This window comes from Hypanus sabinus, chromosome 26, assembly GCF_030144855.1.
Source record: "Hypanus sabinus isolate sHypSab1 chromosome 26, sHypSab1.hap1, whole genome shotgun sequence".
NCBI classification, from domain to species: Eukaryota; Metazoa; Chordata; class Chondrichthyes; order Myliobatiformes; family Dasyatidae; genus Hypanus; species Hypanus sabinus.
In genome coordinates, this window is record NC_082731.1 from 26,898,661 (window position 1) to 26,922,979 (window position 24,319).

The window sequence follows — 24,319 nt, forward strand, 5'->3', positions numbered from 1 at the left end:
CACACACACACACACACACACACACACACACACACACACACACACACACACACACACACACACACCTCACTGCTAATCTGTTCAAATATATCTGCATTTATAGTACTGTATTGCGTAGTTACTAATAAACATTATTAGTTTGGAGCAATACCAGACTCCAATGTGTTTTCCATTTCTGCTGGTTCTTTGACCCGTCACGTGACAGTGGGTAATGTTCTGAGCTGCGTATATTTCAAAGCAAGTATTATTGTGGGAAAGGCAGTTGAGCTCAGGGCAGAACTCAACACAAGAAATTATGATATGGTGGCCATTGGTGAGACTTGGTTGTAGGAGAAGCAAGACAGGCAGCTCAGTATTCTGGGGTTCGAATGTTTTAGACGTAACAGAGTGGGAGGGATTGAAGGTGGAGGTGTGGCATTACACATCAGTGAAATTGTCACAGCAGTGTTCAATCAGGAAACTGGAGAACTCCTCTTCTGAGGCTTTACAGGTGGAAATGAGGAATAAGAAAGATATGGCCCTGTTAATGGGGCTATATTATAAACTATCCTGCAGGATGTAGAGGTACAAATTGTGGGGAGATCACAGACTATTGCAAGAAACATAAGATTGTGACAGTAGGTGATTTCAACTTTCCACATTTTGACTTGGACTCTCATACTACAAAAGGGATGGAGTTTGTCAAATGTATTCAGGAAAGTTTCCTTAATCAGTACATAGAAATCCCAACAGAGAGTGTGTGATACTTGATTTCTTATTCAATCTCTGATTAAGAAGTACAAGGAAGTGCTCAGCAGGTATAGGCAGGTAGGGACAAATGAGGTACTTATGGAGTATAAGAAATGTAAGGAAACACATAAGAAATAAATAAGAAAGGCTAAATGAAAGGACGAGGTAGTCCTAACAGACAAAGTGAAAGGGAATCCCAAAGGACTAGACAGATATGTCAAGAGCACAATGATTGCAAGGGAAAAAATTGGTTCTCCAGAAGATCAGAATGGTAATCTATGTGAAGTGCCAGAAGTGATGAGGAGATCAATGGATTTTTTGCATCTGTATTTATTTAGGAGATGGACAGAGCGTCTATAGAAATGAGGCAAAACAGAAACAAGGACATGGACCCTTTACAGATTACAGAGGAGGAGGTTTATTGTCTTTAAGCAAATTAAGGATTATGGGGAGGGGGCGGGTGGCTAGCAGAGAAATTTAAAACATCTTTAGCACCAGGTGAGATACTGGAGAATAGCTGACGTTCCATAGTTTAAAAAAGGCAGTAAAAATAAACCAGGAAACATAGGGGAGTGAGCCTGACACCTGTAGTGGGAAGGCAATCGGAAGGTCTTCTAAGGGAGTGGATATATGTGTATTTGGATAGACATGGACAGATGAAGGATAGTCAGCATGGCTTTGTGTGTGTAGGGCACGTCTAACCAATCTTATGGAGGTTATTGAGGAAGTTACGAGGAAAGTTGATGAAGGAAAGGCAGTGGATGTTATCTACATGGGCCTTAGCAAGGCATTTGACAAGATCCCAAATGGGAGGGTGATCAGGAAGGTTCAGTCGCATGGCATTCAAAATGCGGCAGCAAATTAGATTGAATATTGGCTTTGTGGGAGAAGCCGGAGAGTGATAGTAGACGGTTGCCTCTCGGAGTCGAGGCCTGTGACGAGTGGAATCTTGCAGTGATCAGTGATGGGTCCATTGTTGTTTGTTATCTGTATCAATGATCTGGATGATAACATGGTTCACTGGATCAGCAAATTTGCAATTGACACCAAAATTGTGGCTGTTGTGGGCAGCAAGAAAGACTATCAGAGCTTGCAATGTGATCTGGAAAATTTGGTAAAATAGTTTGAAAAATGGCTGATGGAATTTAATGCAGACAAGTGTGAGGTATTGCACTTTGGTAGGACCAGCTAAGGCAGGTCTTACACAGTGAATGATAGGACAATGAGGTGTGCAGTAGAACAAAGGGATGTGGGAATACAGGTCCATAATTTATTGAAGATGGAGGTATAGCTAGATAGGATCATAATGAAATATTTTGGCACATTGGCCTTCAGAAATCAAAGTACTGAGTACAGGAGATGGGATGCTATGTTCAAGGTGTATAAGACATTTGTGAGGCCGAATTTGAGTTGAATTGAATTTAATTAACTTTATTAATTACATCCTTGATATACATGCAGAATAAAAATCTTTAGCTGTTCAGTTTTGGTCTCTTACCTGTAGGAAATATGTAAATAAGCTTGAAAGAGTACAAAGAAAGTTTAAAATGATGCTACCAGGACTGGAGAAATTGAGTTATCAGGAAAGATTACATAGGTTAGGCCTTTATTCCTTGGAACTTAGAAGACTGAGGAGAGATTTGATGGTGGTATGCAAAATTATCAGGAGTATAGATAGGATAAATGCAAGCAGGCTTTTTCCACTCAGGTTGGGTGGGACGAGAACTTGAGATCATGGGTTAAAGGTGAAATGTTTAAGGGAAACCTGAGGGGAAAATTCTTCACTCAGAGATTTGAGAGAGTGCGGAATGATCTGCCAGAGCAAGTGGTGCTTGCAAGCTTGATTTCAATGTTTAAGAGAAGTTTGGATGGTTACATGGATGGGAGGGGTATGGAGGGCAATGGTCTGGGTGCAAGTCAATGGGACTTGGCAGTGTAAATGGCTTGGCACAGACCAGATGGGCCAAAGGGCCTGTTTCTGTGCTGTAACTTTCTGAGACTCAATGATTGTCAGACAATGACCAAGACCAGACCGTCTGCGTCTGCATTGAGTGCAGTTGAGAAGAATCCAGATTTCTGGACTCAAACATATCAAATGTAAAAGGGGCAGGAGAGGGTCAATGTTGAGAGCATTTCACCTGTCACCGAGCAATGAACAAAGAGACAGAGTTACAAGGTAAGGGGCAGGACATTTAAAACTGCAATGCAGAGAAATTTCTTCCCTCAGAGGGAATGAAGAAATCGCAGCCCAGAGGATGGAATCTGATGGTTTGCACTTTCTCCTGTTTTCGGCTTGTGAGTTGAGTGGAGACAGAGACAGAGAGAATTGGAAGAAGAGATAAAGGATGAGATCAGAACTGTGCAAATAAAGAAATAGGTGTGTTGGACCTAGGATCGATCTTCAAAGATTTTGACACCCAGGAACCAGAAACTGCTCACCCTTTCCACTGCTGATCCTTCAATGAAGACTGATGTGTGTTCCCATGACTTCCCCTTCCTGAAGTTTACAATCAATTACTTCATCTTACTAATATTGAATGTAAGGTTTTGTTGCAACACCATTTACCCAGCTGATCTATCCTGCTCTTGTGTGCCTCCTCATCACCCTGAAATTCTGCCCACAACAGTTCATCAGCAAATTTATAAATGCCACTTGAGCTGTACCTAGCCACACAGTCGTGTGTGCAGAGAGAGTAGAACAGTCGGTTAAGCACACATCCCTGAGGTTCACTAGTGTTGATTGTCAGTGAGGAGAAGATGCTCCTGTGGTCTACCAGTGAGGATGTCAAGGATCCAGTTGTGGAGAAGAGGTCTCGAGGCCCAGGTTTTGGAGTTTGTTGATTAGAACTGAGGGTATGATTGAGTTGAATGCTGAGCTGTATTCAGAAAACAACATCCTGACATACAGCAGGTATTGTTACTGTCCAGGTGATCCAAGGTCTAGCCACTGGAAAGCCAGTGAGATTCCATCTGCTATAGACCTATTCTGGCAATAGGCAAATTGCAGTGGGTCCAGGTCCTTTCTTAGGCAGGAGTTGTTTCTGGCCATTACTCAAAGCATTTCATTAAAGTAGATGTGGGTGCAACTGTGCAATAGTCAATGAGGCAGCTACCCTGCTCTTCTTGGGCACTGGTATGATTCTCACTCTTTTGAAACAGGTGGAACCTCTGACTGCAGCAGTGAGATATTGAAGATGTCCTTGAACACTCCCAATAGTTGGCTGGCACAGGTTTTCAATTCCCTACGAGGTACACCATCAGGGCCTGATTCCTTATGAGGGTTCACCCTCTTGATAGCTGTTTTGCCGTTGGTGGCCAAGTCAGAGATGACAGGGTCACCAGACACTGCTGGGATTTGCCCACATGTAGTTTTATTCTCCCTTTCAAAGTGTGCTTACATGGCATTGAGCTCATCTGGGAATGAAGCGTCACTGCCATTCATGTTGTTGGGTTTCACCTTGTAGGAAATAATGGCCTGAAAACTTTGCCAGAACTGAAGGGGATCTGATTCCTTCTCTAAGCTCAATTGGAATTGTTCAAAGGTTCATTTATTATCAAAGCCTGTATCCACATAAAACTTGAAATTTGTCTTCTCCAGATAGCCACTAAAACAAGAAAGAATATGAAAGTTGTTCAGACAGAAACATCAAACACACCCTTTCCCCTCCATGACCAACAAAAACAACATCCCAATAATCAATCCCTCACCCCAATATCCCTCTCTCCCTTCACAAAATGGAGCAGGAACATAACCCTCAAAAAAACAACTCCTCCCCTGCACAAACAACTAACAGAACACCAACCCCCAAACAGCTTGCCCTCGTACAACAAACGGAAAAGGAATGGGCGATAAAAAACACAGAATGTAAAATGATAAGTCTGAAAATGTCCACAGTCCATAAACACAATAGTCCAATCCATAAACACAGAACTATAATACCATCTCCGATATCACCGACATTCATCAAAAGAGCAGAGAGGGACACCACACGAGGCAGAGAGGCTGACCCGCCTGTCACAGCGAGCCACACAGCAACGGGCAGCTCACAGGGCTTCTTGTCTAATGCAGGATCACCAGCCTAGACTGCCACAGATCGAGCCCTCAGCAGACTAAAAATCTCCTGGTCCATCCACGACTTTTTCTTTGGGTATGTTCTCGAAAGGACACGCTCATCCACACAGGTCTTGATGAAGTTGGTGATCACTGTGGCATACTCATTCCGATTTGAAAATAAGTCTCTGTATATTGCCCAGTTCACCAAATCAAAAGTCCAGTAAGCATAATTCTGCCTTCCTTGACGATATCTTCTTGGTCCTCACTACCATCACTGTGGTCTTTAGTCTCTGCCTATTTGCCTGGAGTTGAAGTACAGTCAGTTGATCACGCTTACCAAAGTGTGCCCATGGGCTGACACGGTAACCATTGTTGATGGTGGTATAACAGTGGTTAAGTGTTGGCTCCTCTGTTTCCACAGGTGATATGTTAGTGGATATTGTTCAGAGACTTCCTCGAGATGTCCTGGTTTGAATCCAGGTGTGCTATTTCATGTTTACTGACCATGGTGCTCAGCTCTTCCAGTGACTACACAATGCTGACCTGAGGTGGCTGCCCCCACATCATGCCAGGATCTGCTGTACACTAATGGACTGAAATTGTTTACAGTCATTCATCAACAACTCCATTATCACTGTGTCACGTATCAGCAGACTGAATCCAGCAGCATTTAATCATGAGCAGTGTTCTGCAGTGATCTTTGTTGGCCCTGCAACTATTCACTGATATTACTAATGATGTGGATGATGGGACACAAAACCATGTCTATTAGTGTCCAGCAAATGAAAAACAGTCTCCACAGAAAATAGAATGGCAGAGAGGTTTAAAGTGTAGAGATGGAAATAGATGAAGTGAACAGGACAACTGTAACAAAGCGAGATCATTGACTGCAGCAGACAGGTTACAGAGATGAAAGGAGAGATTTTTCATGGGAGATCTGAAAGTCAGCATCAGAATTTTCAATCTGGAGGAATCTCAGGCTCAGTCTGAACAGATATGAGGCAGCTCTTTGATTCAGGTCACTGTCACAAATGGATCTACAGACTCTCACATGCGCCGAGAAGGAAGATTGCAGGAAATGTTGTCTCTGATGAGAAACTGCATCTCTCATTGCAATTCACAGCTCCAATAGCATATTTCATTGGCATTCCAGCAGCTAACTGTCACGTAGCTGGCCAACTGTCCTGCAGTCCCTGTTGTGACCTGAAAAGGTCCCGAGGAAATAAGCTCCTTGATGTTTGATTTTGTTTTCTCAGTCAAAGGTTGTAAGCAGAGATGAGCAACCCACTCTGCAAACAAACCTGATTTCATTCCAATGTACAATTCTGTACAAATTGAGCTTCAGGATAAGTCTGAGCTGAAGTTGTCAAGCCAGCTGACAGCAGATATTGTCCAGTTTGTAAATTTTCTATTTCTCATCTACAGAGTTGTCTGTCTTTATCCAAAATCCCTCCATTGAAGAGATGTGGATCAACCAGACCGCTACTCTGGTGTGTATGATTATGGGTGCTGATCTGAGCCAGGTCCAAATCGACTGGCAGGTGAATGAGGGGGAGAAAATCAAAGCAAACATGACCAAAAAACTGAGAGAGGAAAGAACCCGAGGCACAGTGATCAGCCAACTCCAGCTCAGTGTGGAGGAGTGGGCCAGTGGGGTGGAGTACACTTGCTCTGCCCAACAACCTTCTTCAACCTCACCAGTATCAGCACGGACAAAAAGTACCAAAGGTGGGCAAGAGGTCAGCGATTAAAATGGACAACATTGGTTACCTCAGTAAAAATGTTTGACATTTCCATTGTTTGCCCATCAGTTCCAGTGGAGACAAAAGGTCCCAAAGTCAGACTGCTGCCACCACCAGAGGGAGAGACCAAGAGTGGGAACACGGTCACCCTCGAGTGTGTTGCCTCTGGATTCTACCCAAACCAAATAACCATCATCTGGGAGAAAGGGGACTCTCTGATCTCTTCCAACATCAGTGTGAGACCAGCTGCTCTGGAACAGGCGGGGACTTTCATTGTCAGCTACATCCTGACCGTGCGCACAGAGGAGTGGAAGGACGGCTCAGTTTTCAGATGCACAGTGTCTCATCCCCCCTCCAACACCAGCGTCAGGCAGGATGTGAAAAACATTCAAGGTATGATTCTGAGATTCACTCCACTGTTGACATCCTCTGCCACAGCCACAACCCAGGGCCAAGCAAGGTCAATAGGTAACGGCAAGTGTGGCATTGTTGTAGTTATGTGAGTGGATTAATAATGCAGAGGCAGAGAGTGGGAAAGAATCAGAGTTCATCCGATGCTTTTAAAACGTGACTCACTTCCAAACTACCAACACAAGGTCTGTCTGTCCATCAGTAAGTGCCCATCTGGGTCCCTCTGTCGCATCTGAGACAGATGTGTGAGAGTGCTGCACTCATTCAGTACTAGTACCAGGATTAATGACCAACAGTCTGTTCCCGAGCCTCAGGACAATGGCGTGAACACACAACCAGAGGTGACTGTGCCAGATTCTAGTTTGAGATTGCAAACTTTTTCCCTGATGTTCTTTGGTGAAGTACAGTGATCTTCCTACCCACTTTACACATATCCATCAGTCCCACACCAAACTCTTCACTACTCTGTGATTGGTCGGCTGGAGCAGAGCAAGGAATGCCGGCCTTGTCAGTGAGGGAATGATGAAATAATAATTGCAGGATCAATGTTTGCACACCAGCGTCTCGGAAACGTGAGGCAAGTCTATCTGTCAGCAGAATTGGAGGAACTGAGTTCCACTGGAGCAGGCATTGTGGAATGTAACTGGACACCAGACAGTTGCTGAGTTCCAGTTAACCAGAGAGATGCACAGAACTAGTGCTGAAGCAATGGTACAGAGTACACTTGTGATGCTATCGCAACATTATCCATTTCTCTGTCCTTAAATGTTCTCTAACCTGCTGAACACTTTCCGCAATTTCCCTTCTGTTTCCAAAAGTAAAAACCTTTTCATTTTAGATGCAGAGAGATCACTAGTGGTCTAAACATTGGCCTGGATGGTGGAAGAGCAGAATATTTCCGGTAAACATCATATATTAAAAAAATCCCAAAAGTTACACTCTAAAGTTACCCTTCTCCACCAGATGAGATGGAAAGAAGTTGGGTCACTGGGTTCTCTGCAACAGAGATTCCCATGGACAGAGTGGCTGACAGCTTCAATTGTCAACCTTCAATTGATGGTTGATCCTACAACAGTGTGGTTCACATCATTGAAACAAGCAAGACTACCTGCAAGTCCTTTCTCATTAGCTCAAAATGGAAATATGTATTTCATGATTAAATACATCAAAATAAATTACCAACATTTCTGAGATCCTGCAGTTTGATTTAAATTGCCAGTGTCAGGTCTGATCCTGTTGGAAACTTGTGTAGACTACTTGAGAGGTTAAATGTCAGCCTGTGTTTGTGTAATCAAAGTTCAATAAAGAAGATATGGAAAGCATTCGGCTGCCAGTGTTCTGTGCCGGTATTTTGGGATACAATGTGTGACTTAAACATGAGGGGTGGGAAGTGTTGCCTGGTTGGTTCTGTTCTTCACTGTATAAGCAGATAAACAGACATTCAAGTAAATATAGGTATATGTGTATTGTAGTTTCCACTGTGAAAATGATAGAACATTCTGAAGTTCTACAGTTGAACTGATAGAACATTTGGTCCACAGTTTCAAATATACAAAGTTAATTGACAGAGAAGGTATTTTATCAACTTTGTGAAGGCATTTGGTGAACTCATTCAGAAAGTGGAGAGTTGCAGAAAGAAGGGACAATATGTAGCTAGTGATTACCTGGGACCTGCAGCAATGTGTTGAGTGCTGACACTGTTCACTAGATTTATTCATGGTTGCGATATTGGGCAGAAACACCCATGAACAACTTTGCCACTCACTCAAGGCTGGCAGATCTGTCAGCAGTCTGAAAGGCTTTAACTGCAGGGATGATAATCGATGAAATGAATAACCAACTCCAGGTCTTTGAACAAACTGTCTTGGAGGGACTGCTGAACATACATGCACTCCCCAGTGGAAATTATAAGTTGGGATGATGGTTAATGAATGCTATGTGAAGCTCTTGTTCATATTTTTAGCAGAGTGAAAATAGTCGATTCGGAGAAACTACTTCATTTCATTCTGTCCAGGGGCTCCCAGGTTACAAGCGACATGCTGTGAGGAAACATGACTCAAGTCATCAAGTTTACTCAAGTTTATTGCCATTTTGATCTTCATGAAACATTGACAAGAAACTAACTCTCTCACTTTCTCAATTCTTTCAGAAATCTGCACAGACTTGACAGGAGAGGAGGGGAAGGAAGAACAGGGACACGTGGATGGAGATGACAATGTGCCTACAGTTGCTGCCTTTGCCATTCTGTTCATCATCAGTTTCCTCTACAGCACCTTTGTCACTGTTGTCAAGGTAACTAATTGACAAACGGAGGAATCCCATGAAACCCAAACTTTCACCTTCCCTATCTCGACACATTGCATTCTCTGACACTGCAACCCCAACGACAGCACAATCAACAGACAATGCAGTCTGAGGCCCCTCGCAACCCATGGGACTTTACACCTTTCCTCTTTACTCCGAGCCTCTGGGCCTTGATAAGCAGAAGTTATGACCTGTACAAAAGGGACATGTTACACCTGACTCCATGGGGGACAAATAGATTTGCAGACCGGTTTGTTGGAGCTGTTCAGAAGGGTTTAAACAAATATGGCAGAGGGATGGGAAATGAAGTGAAAGGGTTGAGGATCAAATTGTTGGTTTACAAACAGAGGTAGGGTGTAGTGAGACTGCTAGGTAAGAAGCTGATGTTCGGGTATAATTGCAGTTGGATGAGTTGCAATGTAAAAGGGGGACAAAATTTTAAACTGTGATTAATACAGGACTGAAGGTGTTATATTTGAATGCACATAGTATACAGAATAAGCTAGATGAACTTGTAGCACAGCTACAGATTGGCATGTATGACCTTGTGGGCATTACTGAATTGTGGCTGAAAGAAGATTATAGCTGGGAGCTTGATGTCTAAGGATACCCATTGTATCACATGGACGAGAAGGTAGGCAGAAGGTGTGGTGTGGCTGTGTTGGTTAAAAATTAATTAAGATCATTAGAAAGAGATGACATATTATCAAATGGTGTAGAATCATTCTAGGTAGAGCTAAGAATTTGCAAGTGTGAAAGACTCTGATTGGATTTATAAACAGACCTGCAAACAGTATAGCAAATATGTGGTCTACAAAATACAACGGAAGGCAGAAAATGCTTGTCAAAAATGCAATGTTAAGATAATCATCGGGAATTTCAATGAGCAAGTCGATTGGGATGGATTGCACAGGAACTGCAGGGGAACTATTATCCTGGTTTCAAGATTTGCTGATGCTACATGGGAGAGTTTAAGGGATTCTGATAGGGCTGAATTTGTTAAGTACATCCAGGCATGTTTCTCAAATCACTATGTTTACGGTCCAATGAAAGGAGGGGCAACACTGCTCCTGGCACTGCAGAATGAGCCTGGCCAGGTGACTGACCTTTCAGTGGGTGAACGGTAACGGAAGAGTGCCAACTCGTTAACTTTTAGGATAACTATCGACAAAAATAGGTATTATCCTTGTGGAACAATTTTAAATTGGCATAGGGCAACTTACAAGGACATTCAGCAGGAACTAAGAAGTGTTAATTGGAAACACCTTTTCTCTGGCAAGTCCACATCAGACATGTGGAGGGTGTTTAAAGAGCAATTGCACACAGTAAAGGAAAAGTATGTTCCTGTCAGAAGGAAGGCTGGGGATGGAAAGATATGAGAACCCTGGGTGTTCAGAGAGGTGATGAATTTAGTCAAGAAGAAAAAGATAAATTATGTAAAGTTTCAGAAGGTCAAATCAAACAAAGCACGTGAGCAGTATAAAGAAACCAGAAAGGAACTAAAGGGAATTAGAAAAGCCATGAGGGGCCATGAAAAGTCATGGTAAGTTGGAGTAAGGTGAATCCCAAGGCATTCTATACATATGTCAATGGTGAGAGGATAACTCAGGAGAGGGTGGGAGCATTCAAAGATAAAGGGGGAAATATCTGCTTGGATGCAGAGAATGGGAGTGAGGTACTTAATGAGTACTTTGCTTCATTATTTACAAAGGAAAAGGATGCGGAGGAACCAAGAGATCAGTGCTGAGTGTATAAATAAATTCGGGCATTTCGAGGTAAAGTTGGAGGAAGTATTGGGTACCCGAAAAAGGATTAAGATGCATAAGTCCTCAGCACAAATGTTGTACCTCTATTTATGAAGGGAAAAAGGATACACCTTTAAGCAACAGTACTGCTGAGCAGAGAGATCTTGGAATCCAAGTTCAGACTCCTTGAAAGTGACTGCACAGGTCAATAAGAGGGTGAACAAGGTTTACGGAAGGCTTGCTTTTATTAGTTGCAGCATTGAGTTCAAAGGTCAGGAGGTTATGTTGCAACTTTATGGAACTCTGGTTCTATCAAATCTGGAGCATTGTGCAGAGTTCTGGTTGCCCCACTGTAAGAAATATGCTGAGGCTTTGGAGAGGCTGCAGAAGAAGTTAACAAAGATGTTGCCTGGTTTAAAGGGCATGTGCTATTATGAGAGGCTGGATAAACTAAGTTTGTTTTCTCTGGAGCATCAGAGCTAAAGGGGGATCTGATTGAGGTTTACAAGATTATGAGAGGCATAGATAAAGAAACTATCTCTTTCCCAATTGTTGTAAGGAAGTAGGAGGGCTGTGGACATGTTGTAAGTAGATGGGATTGATGTCTGGATGATTTTGATTTGCTTTATAGCTAGTTCAGCACAATACTGTGAACTGAATGGCCTGTGCTGTCCAAAATCATTTTGGTGCCAGATCCCAAGCAAAGGAATTTTTGTTTTTTTAGAGCAGCTGGTGATTGAGCCCACTAGGCAATTAATGAACCGGAGTTAAAGTAAAGGAACCTTTAGGAGGCAGTGATCATAATATGACATAATTCACTCTGCAGTTATTTTGAGAAGGTGAGCGAAAGTCATATTTATCAGTATTACTGTGGAGTAAAGGAAACTTCAGAGGCATTGAGAGCAGCTGGCCAAAATTGATTGGAAGGGGACACTAGCAGGGATGATGGCAGAAAAGCAATAGCTGGAGATTCTGGGAGCAAATTGAAATGCATAAAATAAATGCATGCTAAAGAAGAAATATTCTACAGGCCAGATGATGCCAGGCAGTATCTATGGAAAAGAATAAATAAATGATGTTTCAGGCCAAGTTCCTTCATCAGTCTGAAATATGGACTTTTGACTCTTTTACACAGATGCTGCCAGGCCTGCTGAGCTCAACCAGCATTTTGTGGTGTTGCCTTAGAACCCATGGTACTACTTGAAAGATACAGGGGTGGTTAGAACCCTGGTTGATTGGCAGGAGGCAATGATTAGGAATACAGGGAGCCTTTTCTGGTTAGCTGCCAGTGACCGGTGACTATATTCGACCTAATCTTTTCATGTAAAATAACAATAATTTGGATAATGGAATTGATTGCTTTTGTGACAGGTTTGCAAATGATACAAAGGTAGGTGGAGGGGCAGGCAGAGTTGAGGAAGCTTCTTATGGTGGAAGAGTCTATGACCAGAAAACACAGCATCAAAATTGAGGGGCCTTTTTTAGAAAGGAGATCAGAACAAATTTTTTTTTCAGCACAGAGTGATGAACCTGTGGAATTCGCTGTCACATGTGGCTGTGGAGGCAAATTCTTTAGGTATATTCAAGGCAGAGGTTGATAGATTCTTGATTAGTCAGGGCATGAAGTGGTACAGTGAGAAGCCAGGAGATTGGGGTTGGTGGGTCTCATCAGCAAAACGACAAGACAGCTTACAGAGAGGAGGTGCCACGGCTAATGGACTGGTGCAAAGCCAACAACCTTTCTATGAATGTCAACTAAACAAAAGAGATGGTTGTTGACTTCATGAGGGCACGGAGTGACCACTCCCCACTGAATATCAATGGCTCCTCTGTAGAGATCATTAAGAATACCAAATTTCTTGGTGTTGACCTGGCAGAGGATCTCACCTGGTCCCTCAACACCAGCTCCGTAGCAAAGAAAGCCCAGTAGCATCTCTACATTCTGTGACGGCTGAGGAAAGTTCATCTCCCACCCACCATCCTAATCACATTCTGCAGGGGTTGTATTGAGAGTATCCGGAGCAGCTGCATCACTGCCTGATTTGGAAATTGCACCATCTCAGATCTTAAGACCCTACAGCAGATAGTGAGTTCAGCTGAGATCATCGGGGTCTCTCTTCCCACCATTACGGACATTTACACTACACGCTGCATCCGCAATGCAAACAGCATTACGAAGGACCCCATGCACCCCTCATACAAACTCTTCTCCCTCCTGCCGTCTGGGAAAAAGGCACCAAAACGTTCGGGCTCTCACAACCAGACTATGTAACAGTTTCTTCCACCAAGCTATCAGACTCCTCAATACTCAGTGCCTGGAATGACACCTTACTGCCCTATTGTCTTGTTTATTATTTAATGTAATGTCTGCACTGTTTTGTGCACTTTATGCAGTCCTGGGTAGGTCTCTAGTCTAGTGTAGTTTTTTTCTGTGTTGCTTTTTAAGTAGTTCAGTCTAGTTTTTGTACTGTGTCATGTAACACCATGGTCCTGAAAAACGTTGTCTCATTTTTACTATGAAGTACCAGCAATTATGGTCGAAATGATAATGAAAGTGACTTGACTTGAGAGGGAAAATGGATCAGCCATGATGAAATAGTGAATCAGACTTGATGCGCCAAATTGGCCTAATTCTACTGCTATATCTTATGGTCTTAACGGAGGAGTTCTGAGGGTTAAGAGTTATTTCAATAAACTGGAGTTGATTAGGATTAGTCAACAAGGCTCTGTTTCTGGTACATTATGTCTCATGAATTTCCTCCATTTCATCCCTGCTCCACCTTCCATAAGACCATAAGGATTCTCTCTCTTTCTGTTCCCGTCTGTTCATTTCTCATCTATTAGGTCATGGTAATTTAGTGAGAATGGCTCCGGGGCAGTGTTTTGCTATCTGTGTGGGATGTGGTAGACTCCAGTCTCCCAGGTGAACACATCTGCCAGGTGCATTGAGCTGCAGCAATTGAGAGAATTTATTAAGGAACTGGAGCTGCAGCTCGATGAGCTTTGACTCATATGGGAGAATGATGAGGTGATAGACACGAGCTACAGGGAGGTAGTTACCCCAAGGTTGCAGAAGATAGGTAACTGGGTGAATGTCAGGAAAAGGAGGGCAAATGCACAACCAGTGCAGAGAACACCTGTGGCTGTTCCGCTCAATAATAAGTATTTAACTTTAGATACAATGGAGAGGAAACAACCTACCCGGGAGATCCAGAATGAGGGGCTTCTGGCACTGGGTCTGGTGATGTGGCTCAGAAGAGGAGAGAGGTTTTGGGGAATGAAGTGAGGATAGGAGATTCCTTCATCAGAAGAACAGAGACAAGGTTCTGTGGGCTCAATACAGAAACACAGATGGTATGTTGCATCCCTGCTGCCAGGAACAGGGATGTCACAGATCATGTCCATGGTATTCTCAACGGCAAGTGTGAACAGCCAGAAGTCTTTGTGGCAAGACACTCCCAACTGCACCAGCTTCCGAGAGTATGGATATCTGGCACGGCCCCTTTAAGCGTTCAGGATGGCCCTGCTAATTGATAATCGTGTATGGGCACCAAAAACTGAGTACTTAAGGAACAGTTGAACAGAGGTTTGGTGCTCAATCATGAGCCAACTGGTGATATCATTCAGCATTTGTTTTGTGCTCAGATCTAGTTTGATACCACGTTTAGAACCTTGTTTTATTTACCCCGGCAATTGGCTCCAAACAATCCTCATCAAGGACTCCTGTCACATTATAATTGAGCCAACATGGACCCAGTGGGATATCAAAATCTTTCAGGCACTGTGGTGACGAGGATTTCCAGACAAGTCCTAGAGATTCACGAACTCCAGGTAGCCGTTCAACAACTTTTGCAAGGAGGAATCCAAAGTCGCTCAGGACAGCCAGTTCGTGCTTGTATGGAGCTAGCACATCATTCAACCCCAGAGAGATTCGTCAGTGACTTGGGTTCCTGCCGTGGCTCTTCACCCGATGCTCATTCATGTTTGAACTACAGCGGTCCCAGTTCCGTTCAGAGCGAGGAAAGATGGCCCTCATTATCTCTCTCCGGTCTGGAAGAGCCCTGGCTTGGGCCACTGCGCATTGGGAACGCCGGTCAGAGATCTGCTCGGATTCAGGGGAATTCCTGGCTGCCATGAGGAAGGTGTTTAATCACTTCACCGGAGCCAGCGAGCCTTGGACCACCTGATGAAGATTCAACAGGGTTATGGTCCACAGCCGACAATGCAATCGAATTTTGGACCTTGGCCCAGAAGAGTGGTTGGAATAGGAGCACCGTGGCCATATTCTACCACCACAGATGAACGGAAGGACGCCTCGACTTGGCAGAGCTAGCTAAGATCTTAGAGACTTTGAGTGATCAGTTCATCCATCTCAATAATCGTCTGGCAGAGCGAAAATGGGACCACTTCGGGAAATCAAACTGAGCAGGTTGAATGCCAGTCCCTATGCATCGCAGCTTCAGACCATAAACAGCCCGTTAGCTACTCAAGATCCAGTCGAACCCATGCAGGTTGGTTGTACTGGGCTCTCTGCTGATGATAGGTCCCGGTGTCGGAGTCAAGGTCACTGCTTTTACTGTGGGGAAGTATGTCACTGGTGGACTGAATGTCCCAGGCTGTTGACTGGAGGGAGGGGAGAAGTATTGCTTGCTGCAGTCATCATAAGAGGGTTTGTTTGTACCATGGTGTTCTGAGACTCAGACTCTCCCGTGACCAACAACCAATAAGGGGGCAGCCTTCAGTGTGAGTTGACCTGAGACCTTCTAGAGAACAATACCTGCCCTCAAGGTTGAACAAGCCGTTTCTAGTCGATACTCTGTGAGTCCCAACACTATCTGGTCGGGTCCTCTAGCTCAGGAGAGGACCAAGCAAATATCTGAACAGTCTGGGGAACTTGCAGCCATGCTTATGGAATCCAGCCACCAGGTCGAAAGGAAGGGAAAAGACTCCTTTCCACTGAACCCTGAAGCCTATTTCCAAGATGGAAATAATCTCTGTAATGCCTCACTGCTGTTGCTTGAGGATTCAGACAGGGATTTAAGGAGGAAGAAGTGTTCAAAAGGCAAGATGACACAACCATGGTGAACAAGGGAAGTCAAGACAACATAACAGCAAAAGAAAGGGCATATAATTGAGCTCGCATTGTTGAGAAGTTAGAGCATTAGTAAGCATTTAAAACCAACGGAAGGCAACTAAAAAAGTCAGTAAGAAGAGTAAGATGGAATACTAAAGTTAGGTACCCAACAATATTAAAGAGAACATCAAATGTTGCTTCAGATACATAAAGTGTAAAAGAGAGGTGAGAGTGGGTATCGGACCACACTGGAAAACAATGCTGGAAGGTTAATAATGGGGGACAAGAAAATGGTGGACACACTGAATAAATATCTTGCATCAGTGAGGAAGACACTAGCAGTCTGGTAGAAGTTCCAGGTGTTGGGGTCATGAAGTGTGTGAAGCTACCATGACTACAGAGTAGATTCTTGAGAAATTGAAAGGTCTGAACATAGATAAGTCACATGGACCAGACAGTGCACACCACAACATTCAGAAAGATTATATCTTTTCACATTATATGTCAGTGATTTGGATGTTGGACTTAATGGCTTTGTTGGAAAGTTTGCAGACGATACGAAGATAGGTCGAGGGGCAGGTAGTTTTGAGGAAGTACAGGTGATACAGAAACAGTTAAATAGATTAGGAGAATGGGCAAAGATGAGGCAGATGGAATACAATGTTGGGAAGAGTATGGTCGTGCTCTTTGGGAGAAGAAATGAAACAGTTGACTCTTTTCTAAATGGACATAAAATACAAAATGCTGAGGGGCAAAGGGATTTGCGAATCCTTGTGCAGGATTCCCTGATGGTTAACTTGCAGGATGAGTCTGTGGTGAGGAAATGAACCTTTCTGAAAAATTTTCATGCAATTCAACCCCCGCCACCACTTTAAAAAATGTGACCACTGGTAGGTCAAGGGCAAGTTGCATGTCGGATCTGCGCACAGACCAACGGGGATAAAAGGGAGGCTGGGAACATGCAGACCTCCAAACAATAGATGGTCCGCATGTTTCTCTAACCAGGTGTAAGACGGGCCTTTTTAACTAATGGTGGCAGGAATAGAAACAGGTCGGTGGGAGGTCTGGTGTACTGTGTCTGCCTGACTTTTTCTCTGGTGTTTCCCTTCTCTGTCTTCCCTTGGCAAACAGCCTATAGCGGGAAAGGCCTGTGTATACATACATCCTGACACTCTCGCAAACATCCCCTCCACATCAACCCGAACTGAGCCTTTCAATAGTCGATAATGTTCTGAGGTTTTTATGGCAGTTGGCAAAAAACTTTAAGGTGCATTATCGCCACTACAGGGTCAACATATCATGACACACATTTTTAAATTTGATCCCATATTGATATTTGTGTCAAATTTATAAAAAGTCCTGTGTTCTTAAGGAACTGTACTATATATTTAAAGCAATAATCCTGCAATCCTTTCTGCAAAATGCTATTGATTTTAAATTGAATTTCATTCTGTGGAAACTCTAAGATCAACTAACCCCTCTCCTGATTATATCTTGTTGATTGCAATATTCACAACTCCCATTATTATGTTTCTTCATGAAAACAATGTACTTTAACTCTGTGTGCCCAAATCTCAATCTTGATGTTATCACCTCCTGCCTCCTGGTCTTTCCTGTATTCCTCAACTATCCCATTTCTTTCAGGATATTATTATATAGTCTAAATAATGTCTGTATTATCTTACTTACAATGTCTCGTTTTACCTCTGAATTTAAATCTTTTCGACTCCTGATTGTTGTCCTTGAATCAGACAATATTACAAATCTCATCGGGCTTACTTCCTCCACCTACTGCAAAGCAAATAGTCCAGCTGTCATTTCCCCTGCATACACTGAGAAATCATCATTTATCCTCACTTGCTTTTTCATATTAAAATCAGGCACTACCAATCCTCCCCCAAATCTACTATTGCCATTCTTGAAGCATTTGTTTGCATTTGTAAACATACATAATGTTCATTATTTACATAAGATTCAACTATATCTTGATTTAAAATCACTTCTCTGTTTTTCTGTCTCTTTGAATACTTTAAGATCCATCTCTGCTACTTCACACAGTCATGGAGGCAGCCTAGGAAAAGACACTGTATCACTCACTGCCTTATTACTAAATCTTGTCCTTTATGCTTTTCTTTCAATAGTCCATGTAAAACTTCAGAATTTCTTTCTATACTTTTCCCAGCATCGATCTAATAGCTGTTTGCTTGGATGATGTTCTCCAGGTCCTTGTAGGTTTACCCAATATGTTAACTCAAGCTGTTCTTCTCAGTTCCAGAGGTGTCTCTCCCAACTCCACCTGCATTGCCACCACTGGTGTCCTTATTACCCCATTGATTAACCTTAAGGCTTGACTTTGAATTATATCCAGTTTATTGAGCACACAGTGTGATGCTGATCCATATACCATACTTCCATAGTCCAGTATTGATCTTAATAATCCTATATATATTGTTTTCAAGGGTTTCCTATCAGCTCCCCATTCCTTTCCTGTTAAACACCTCATAACATTTAGCACTTTCTTATTTTTGGTTATTATTTATTTAATATGTGTTGACCATGTGAGTATTTTATCAAATCAAATTCCTAAAAATTTAAAGGTATCCACAGTTTCTAATTCAATACCATAAAATTTTAGTTTCAAGTGTTATTCTGTATTCTTCCTAGTGAAAAGCATTATTTTGGATTTCTCTGCTGAAAATCTGAATTCCCATTTTCATACCCATTCTTCCACCTTAACCTATAAGTCTTGAAGTTTCCATGTTATAAATTCCACCTTCCCACCCCCTTTTGCACATAGCTCCATCATCTAGAAATAATGATATTCCAATACTACTATTTCTATTGGAAAATATATCATTTATCATGATAGTAATAATATTCTCTCATTGGTTTAACAACAGAGGCAATGTGTAGTGAGTCTGCTAGCAAGCAAAGGCTGATGATAGGGCAAAACTGCAGTCAATGGGATAATTTGAAATGTAAAAGTGGGACAAAATCGAAAAGGGTGATGAACCTTGGGGTGACGCCCAAGGATACACATTGTACTGGAAGGACAGGGAGATAGGCAGAGGACATGGTGCAGCTGTGTTGGGAAAAAAATTAAATCAAATCATTAGAAAGAAGTGACAAAGGATTGGAAGGTGTAGAATTGTTCTGGGTAGAGCTAAGAAACAGTAAGGGTAAAGTCCTTGATGGGAGTTAATTACAGACCTCCGAGCAGTAGCAAAGATGTGGTCTACAAATTACAATGAGAGATAGAAAATGCATGTCAACAGTGTAGTGTTAAAAGAGTCATCGGGAATTTCAATATGCAGATAGATTGGGTTGGTTTGCACTTGAACTGGAGAGGAGCCAATATCCTGGCTGTGAGATTTACTGATGCTACCTGGGAGAGTTTAAACTAGTTTTGTAGGGGGCTGAGAACCAGAGTCCCAGGTCAGCAGGGAATGGATCTGACCAGAAGTTAGAAGTCAGAGAAGGTATTGAAAGGCAAAATTGAAATGACAGGTAGGATGGGTCGGATAGTTTGAGGTGTGTATATTTTAACACAGGGAGTATTATGGGTAAGGGTGATGGATCAGAACATGAAACTACAGTGTTGTAGCCATTACTGAAACTTAGTTGACAGAGCGGCAGGCAGGAATGGGTGATTAATGTGCCAGGTTTTTGGAGTTTTAGAAAAGATAGAGGAGTAGGTAAGGGTGGGGGGAGTTGCACTCTTTATCAGGGACAATATCACAGCTACACTCAGAGGACACATAATGGAGGGGTCAGAAACTGAGTCCATTTGGATGAAACACAAATAGGCAGGGTGCAATCCCACTGATGGGATTGTACTACGGACCCCCTAATAGCCACTGGGACATTGAGGAGCAGATATGTAATCAGATCAAGGAGAAGTGTAATAATAATAGGGTTGGTGTCATGGGGGATTTCAGCTTCCCTAATATAAACTGGGAGCTTCTGAGTGTAAGGGGTCAGATGGGTTTGAATCTGTTAAGCAGGTTTCTTAAATAAATGTGTGACAGTCCAGTGAAAGGAGGGACCATACTGTACCTGGTTTTGGGGAATGAGCCTGGCCAGGTGACTGGCCTTTCAATGGGTGAACAGTTCGGGAATCGTGACCACAACTGGTTAACTTTCAGGATAGCTATCGACAAGGATAGGAATGGTCCTTGTGGAAGAGATTTAAATTGACACAGGGCAACTTACAAGGGCATCAGACAGGAACAAAGAAGCATTAATTTGGGAACACCTTTTCTCTGGCAAGTCCACATCAGATGCAAGACCATGAGACAGGAACAGTATTAGGCCATTCAGCCCATCAATGCTGTCCTGCCATTCCATCATCTGGACTCCACTCAACCCCATACACCTGCCTTCTCGCCATATTTTTTGATGCCCTGACCGATTAGGATACTATTAACTTCCACCTTAAATATATCCACGATTTAGCCTCCACTGCAGTTTGTGGCAGAGCATTCCACAGGTTCAGCATTCTCAGGCTTAAAAAATCATTCCTTACCTTTGTTCTAAAAGATTGCACCTCTATTTTGAGGCTGTGCTCTTCTGTTCCAGATACCCCCACCAGAGGAAACATCGACTCCACATCCATCCTATCTATTCTTTTCAGCATTCAGTAGGTTTCAAAAAGATTGCCCCACATTCTTCTAAATTTCAGTGAGTGCAGGCCCAAAGCTGCCATATGCTTCTCATATGTTAACCCCTTCATTCCTGGACTCATCCTCATGAACCTCCTCTGGACTCTCTCCAATGAAAACACATCCTTTCTGAGATATTGGGCTCAAAACTGATGACAGTACTCCAAGTGTAGCCTGATTAGTGTCTTATGAAGCCTCAACATTATCTCCTTGCTTTTATACTCTATTTCCCTTGAAATAAATGCCAACATTCCATTTGATTTCTTCACCACAGACTCGACCTGTAAATTAACCTTCTGGGAGTCTCACACAAGGACTCCTAAGTCACTTTGCACCTCTGATGTTTGAACTTCTTCCCATTTCAATAATAGTTTGCACTATTGCTCCTTTTGTGAAAATGAATTATCATACATTTCCCAAGATTGTAATTCATCTGCCACTTTTTGCCCATTCTTCTAATTTGTCTAAGTGGTACAGGAACTGCATTGCCCAAATAGCATAATTCTGCTCCTATACCTTATCTTATGGTTTTACTCAGGAACTGAAACATTAGCCCAACGGTGGATCACCCTAAAGGTCTGTACTGGTATTCATATTTTTGTTTTGGAGTGACCTTGGAGAATAATGACAGACATCTCTTCATGGGATTCCATCTCGTGCAATGAGGACAGACTGTCTGTTATTTCGTTCACCTTCGACACAGGTTAAGGTCTGTACTGCACCTTGTCACACACAATATCATACTCTCCTGTCTATATTTCAGGTTCAGCAGTGACCAGCAGATACACGCCCCACATTCAGACAAGAAATCCCCATGTGGCTGCGATGTTTGGAAATGGAATCTCCATCTCACTCACTCAACAATCCGAGGCTACTGCACTGCAGCTGCTCATTTCAGAATATAAACCTCTAGATGCACCAGGGATGCCAGATGGAAAATGGGGGCACGGAGCCGGTTAGGTGGCCAGAGGGACAGCAGTGGATGATACATTGGGAAAATGGCAGGATATGTGACACTGGAGGTGGTATACAAGAGAGGAGAGGAAGGCAGCATTAAGCCTTGTGAATGGGGAACAGGGGTTGGGAGTTTTGTTAGAGAAGGAGAAGAGGGAGGTGAGGAAATGGATTTTATTGTTAAGGAGCAAGAAATTGATGTGGGGGGTTGATTGTGGTGGAGGGTGGGCTCAGTGTCTTCTTCTGTCATATTTTGTAAATCAGACGTTATGGAAATCATTGCCTGTACCATTTCTTTCATTATTCCACTGGAGTTTATTTCATGATTTGAAAATGTATATATTAAAAACAAAGAAAATGAGACAATGAAGTGTCTGGAGTTGATAAAAATGAGGAAAGCCATTCATCCCATCTTAGTTCCCTCATCACTGCAGTGACTTCACCTGCCTACAAGTACAACAAGTGGGTTTTGCATCCCGTAAGACCATAAGACAAAGGAGCAGAAGTCGGCCATTTGGCCCATCGAGTCTGCTCCGCCATTTCATCATGAGCTGATCCAATCTCCCCTTTAGTCCCATTCCCCTGCCTTCTCACCATAACCTTTGATGTCCTGACTACTCAGATACCACCCGCGGCAACAAATTCCACAGATTCACCACCCTCTGGCTATTTTTTTCTTTTTTTTGCATCTCCATTCTGAATGGATGCTCTGCAATCCTCAAGTCACGTCCTCTCGTAATAGACTCCCCCACCATGGGGAACAACTTTGCCACATCCACTCTGTCCATGTCTTTCAACATTCGAAATGTTTCTATGAGGTCCCCCATCATTCTTCTAAACTCCAAGGAGTACAGTCCAAGAGCGGTCAAACGTTCCTCATTTGTTAACCCGCTCATTCCCGGAATCATTCTAGTGAATCTTCTCTGTAACCTCTCCAACGTCAGCACATCCTTTCTTAAATAAGGAGCCCAAAACTGCACACAGTATTCCAAGTGAGGTCTTACCAGTGCCTTATAGAGGCTCAACATCACATCCCTGCTCCTATACTCTATTCCTTGAGAAACGAATGGCAACATTGCATTCGCCTTCTTCACCACCGACTCAACCTGGAGGTTAACCTTAAGGGTATCCTGCATGAGAACTCCCATGTCCCGTTGCATTTCAGAACTTTGAATTCTCTCCCCATTTAAATCATAGTCTGCCCGTTTATTTTTTCTACCAAAGTGCATGACCGTACACATTCCGACATTGTAATTCATTAGCTACCTCTTTGCCCATTCCCCCAATCTATCCAAGGCTCTCTGCAGACTCTCTATTTCCTCAGCACTACTGGCCCCTCCACCTATCTTTGTATCATCAGCAAGCTTAGCCACAAAGCCATCTATTCCATCATCCAAATGGTTGATATACAACGTAAAAAGAAGTGGCCCCAACACAGACCCCTGCGGAACACCACTGGTAACCGGCAGCCAACCAGAAAGTGATCCTTGCATTCCCACTCCCTGTTTCCTGCCAATCAACCACCAGTCTATCCACGTATGTAACTTTCCTGTAATTCCATGGGCTCTTGTTTGGCAGCCTCATGTGCGGCACCTTGTCAAAAGCCTTCTGAAAATCCAAACACACAACATCCAGTACATCTCCCTTGTCTAGCTTACTTGTACTTTCCTCAAAAAATTGCACTAGGTTTGTCAGGCAGGATTTTCCTTTAAGGAAACCATGCTGAGTTCTGCCAATCTTGACATATGGCTCCAGCTACTCCGTAACCTCATCTTTGACAATCGACTCCAACAACGTCCCAACCACCGATGTCAAGCTAACAAGTCTATAATTTCCTTTTTGCTTCCTTGCCCCCTTCTTAAATTGTGGAGTTACATTTGCAATCTTCCAGTCCTCCGGAACCAGGCCAGAATCTATCAACTTTTGAAAGATCATTGCTAATGCCTCCGCAATCTCCACTGCTACTTCCTTCGGATCACGAGGGTGCATTCTATCTGGTACAGGAGATTTATTTACCCTTAGACTATTCAGCTTCCTGAGTACTTTCTTTGTCGTAATTGTGTCTGTGCTCATTTCTGTTCCCTAACATCTTGAATGTCTGGTATATTACTGGTCTTCCTCAGTGAAGACTGATGCAAAATACTCATTCAGTTCGTCCACCATCTCCTTATCTCCCATTACAATTTCTCCAGCACCATTTTCTATCGGTCCTATATCTACTCTCACCTGTCTTTTACTCTTTATATACTTGAAAAAGCTTTCAGTATCCTCTTTGATATTATTTGCTAGCTTCCTTTCATAGTTCATCTTTTCTCTCTTAATGACCTTCTTAGTTTCCTTTTGTAAGCTGTTAAAATCTTCCTAATCCTCTGTCTTCCCACTACGTTTTGCTTCCTTGTTTGCCCTCTACTTCGCTTTTACTTTGGCTTTGACTTCTCGTCAGCCACAGTTGCATCCTTTTTCCATTCGAAAATTTATTTTTCTTTGGAATATATCCGTCTTACACCTTCCTCACTTCTCGCATAAGCTCCAGCCACTGATGCTCTGCCGTCCTTCCCAGTAGTGTCCATTTCCAGTCAACTTTGGCCAGTTCCTCTCTCATGCCACTGTAATTTCCTTTACTCCACTGAAATACCGACACATCG

The 24,319-nt window shown here is 43.0% G+C and overlaps 1 long non-coding RNA gene and 1 gene segment (V, D, J or C); one reads left to right on the forward strand and one right to left on the reverse strand.

Moving 5' to 3' along the window:
• LOC132381342 (uncharacterized) overlaps positions 1 to 24,319 on the reverse strand; it is a 100,845-nt gene that overhangs the window by 28,259 nt on the left and 48,267 nt on the right. The window lies entirely within an intron of this gene.
• LOC132381340 (immunoglobulin heavy constant gamma 4-like) lies at positions 5,012 to 23,518 on the forward strand. The segment is given in 4 exon segments: positions 5,012 to 6,511; positions 6,595 to 6,918; positions 9,086 to 9,228; positions 21,484 to 23,518. Coding segments are annotated over 4 exon segments (744 nt in total).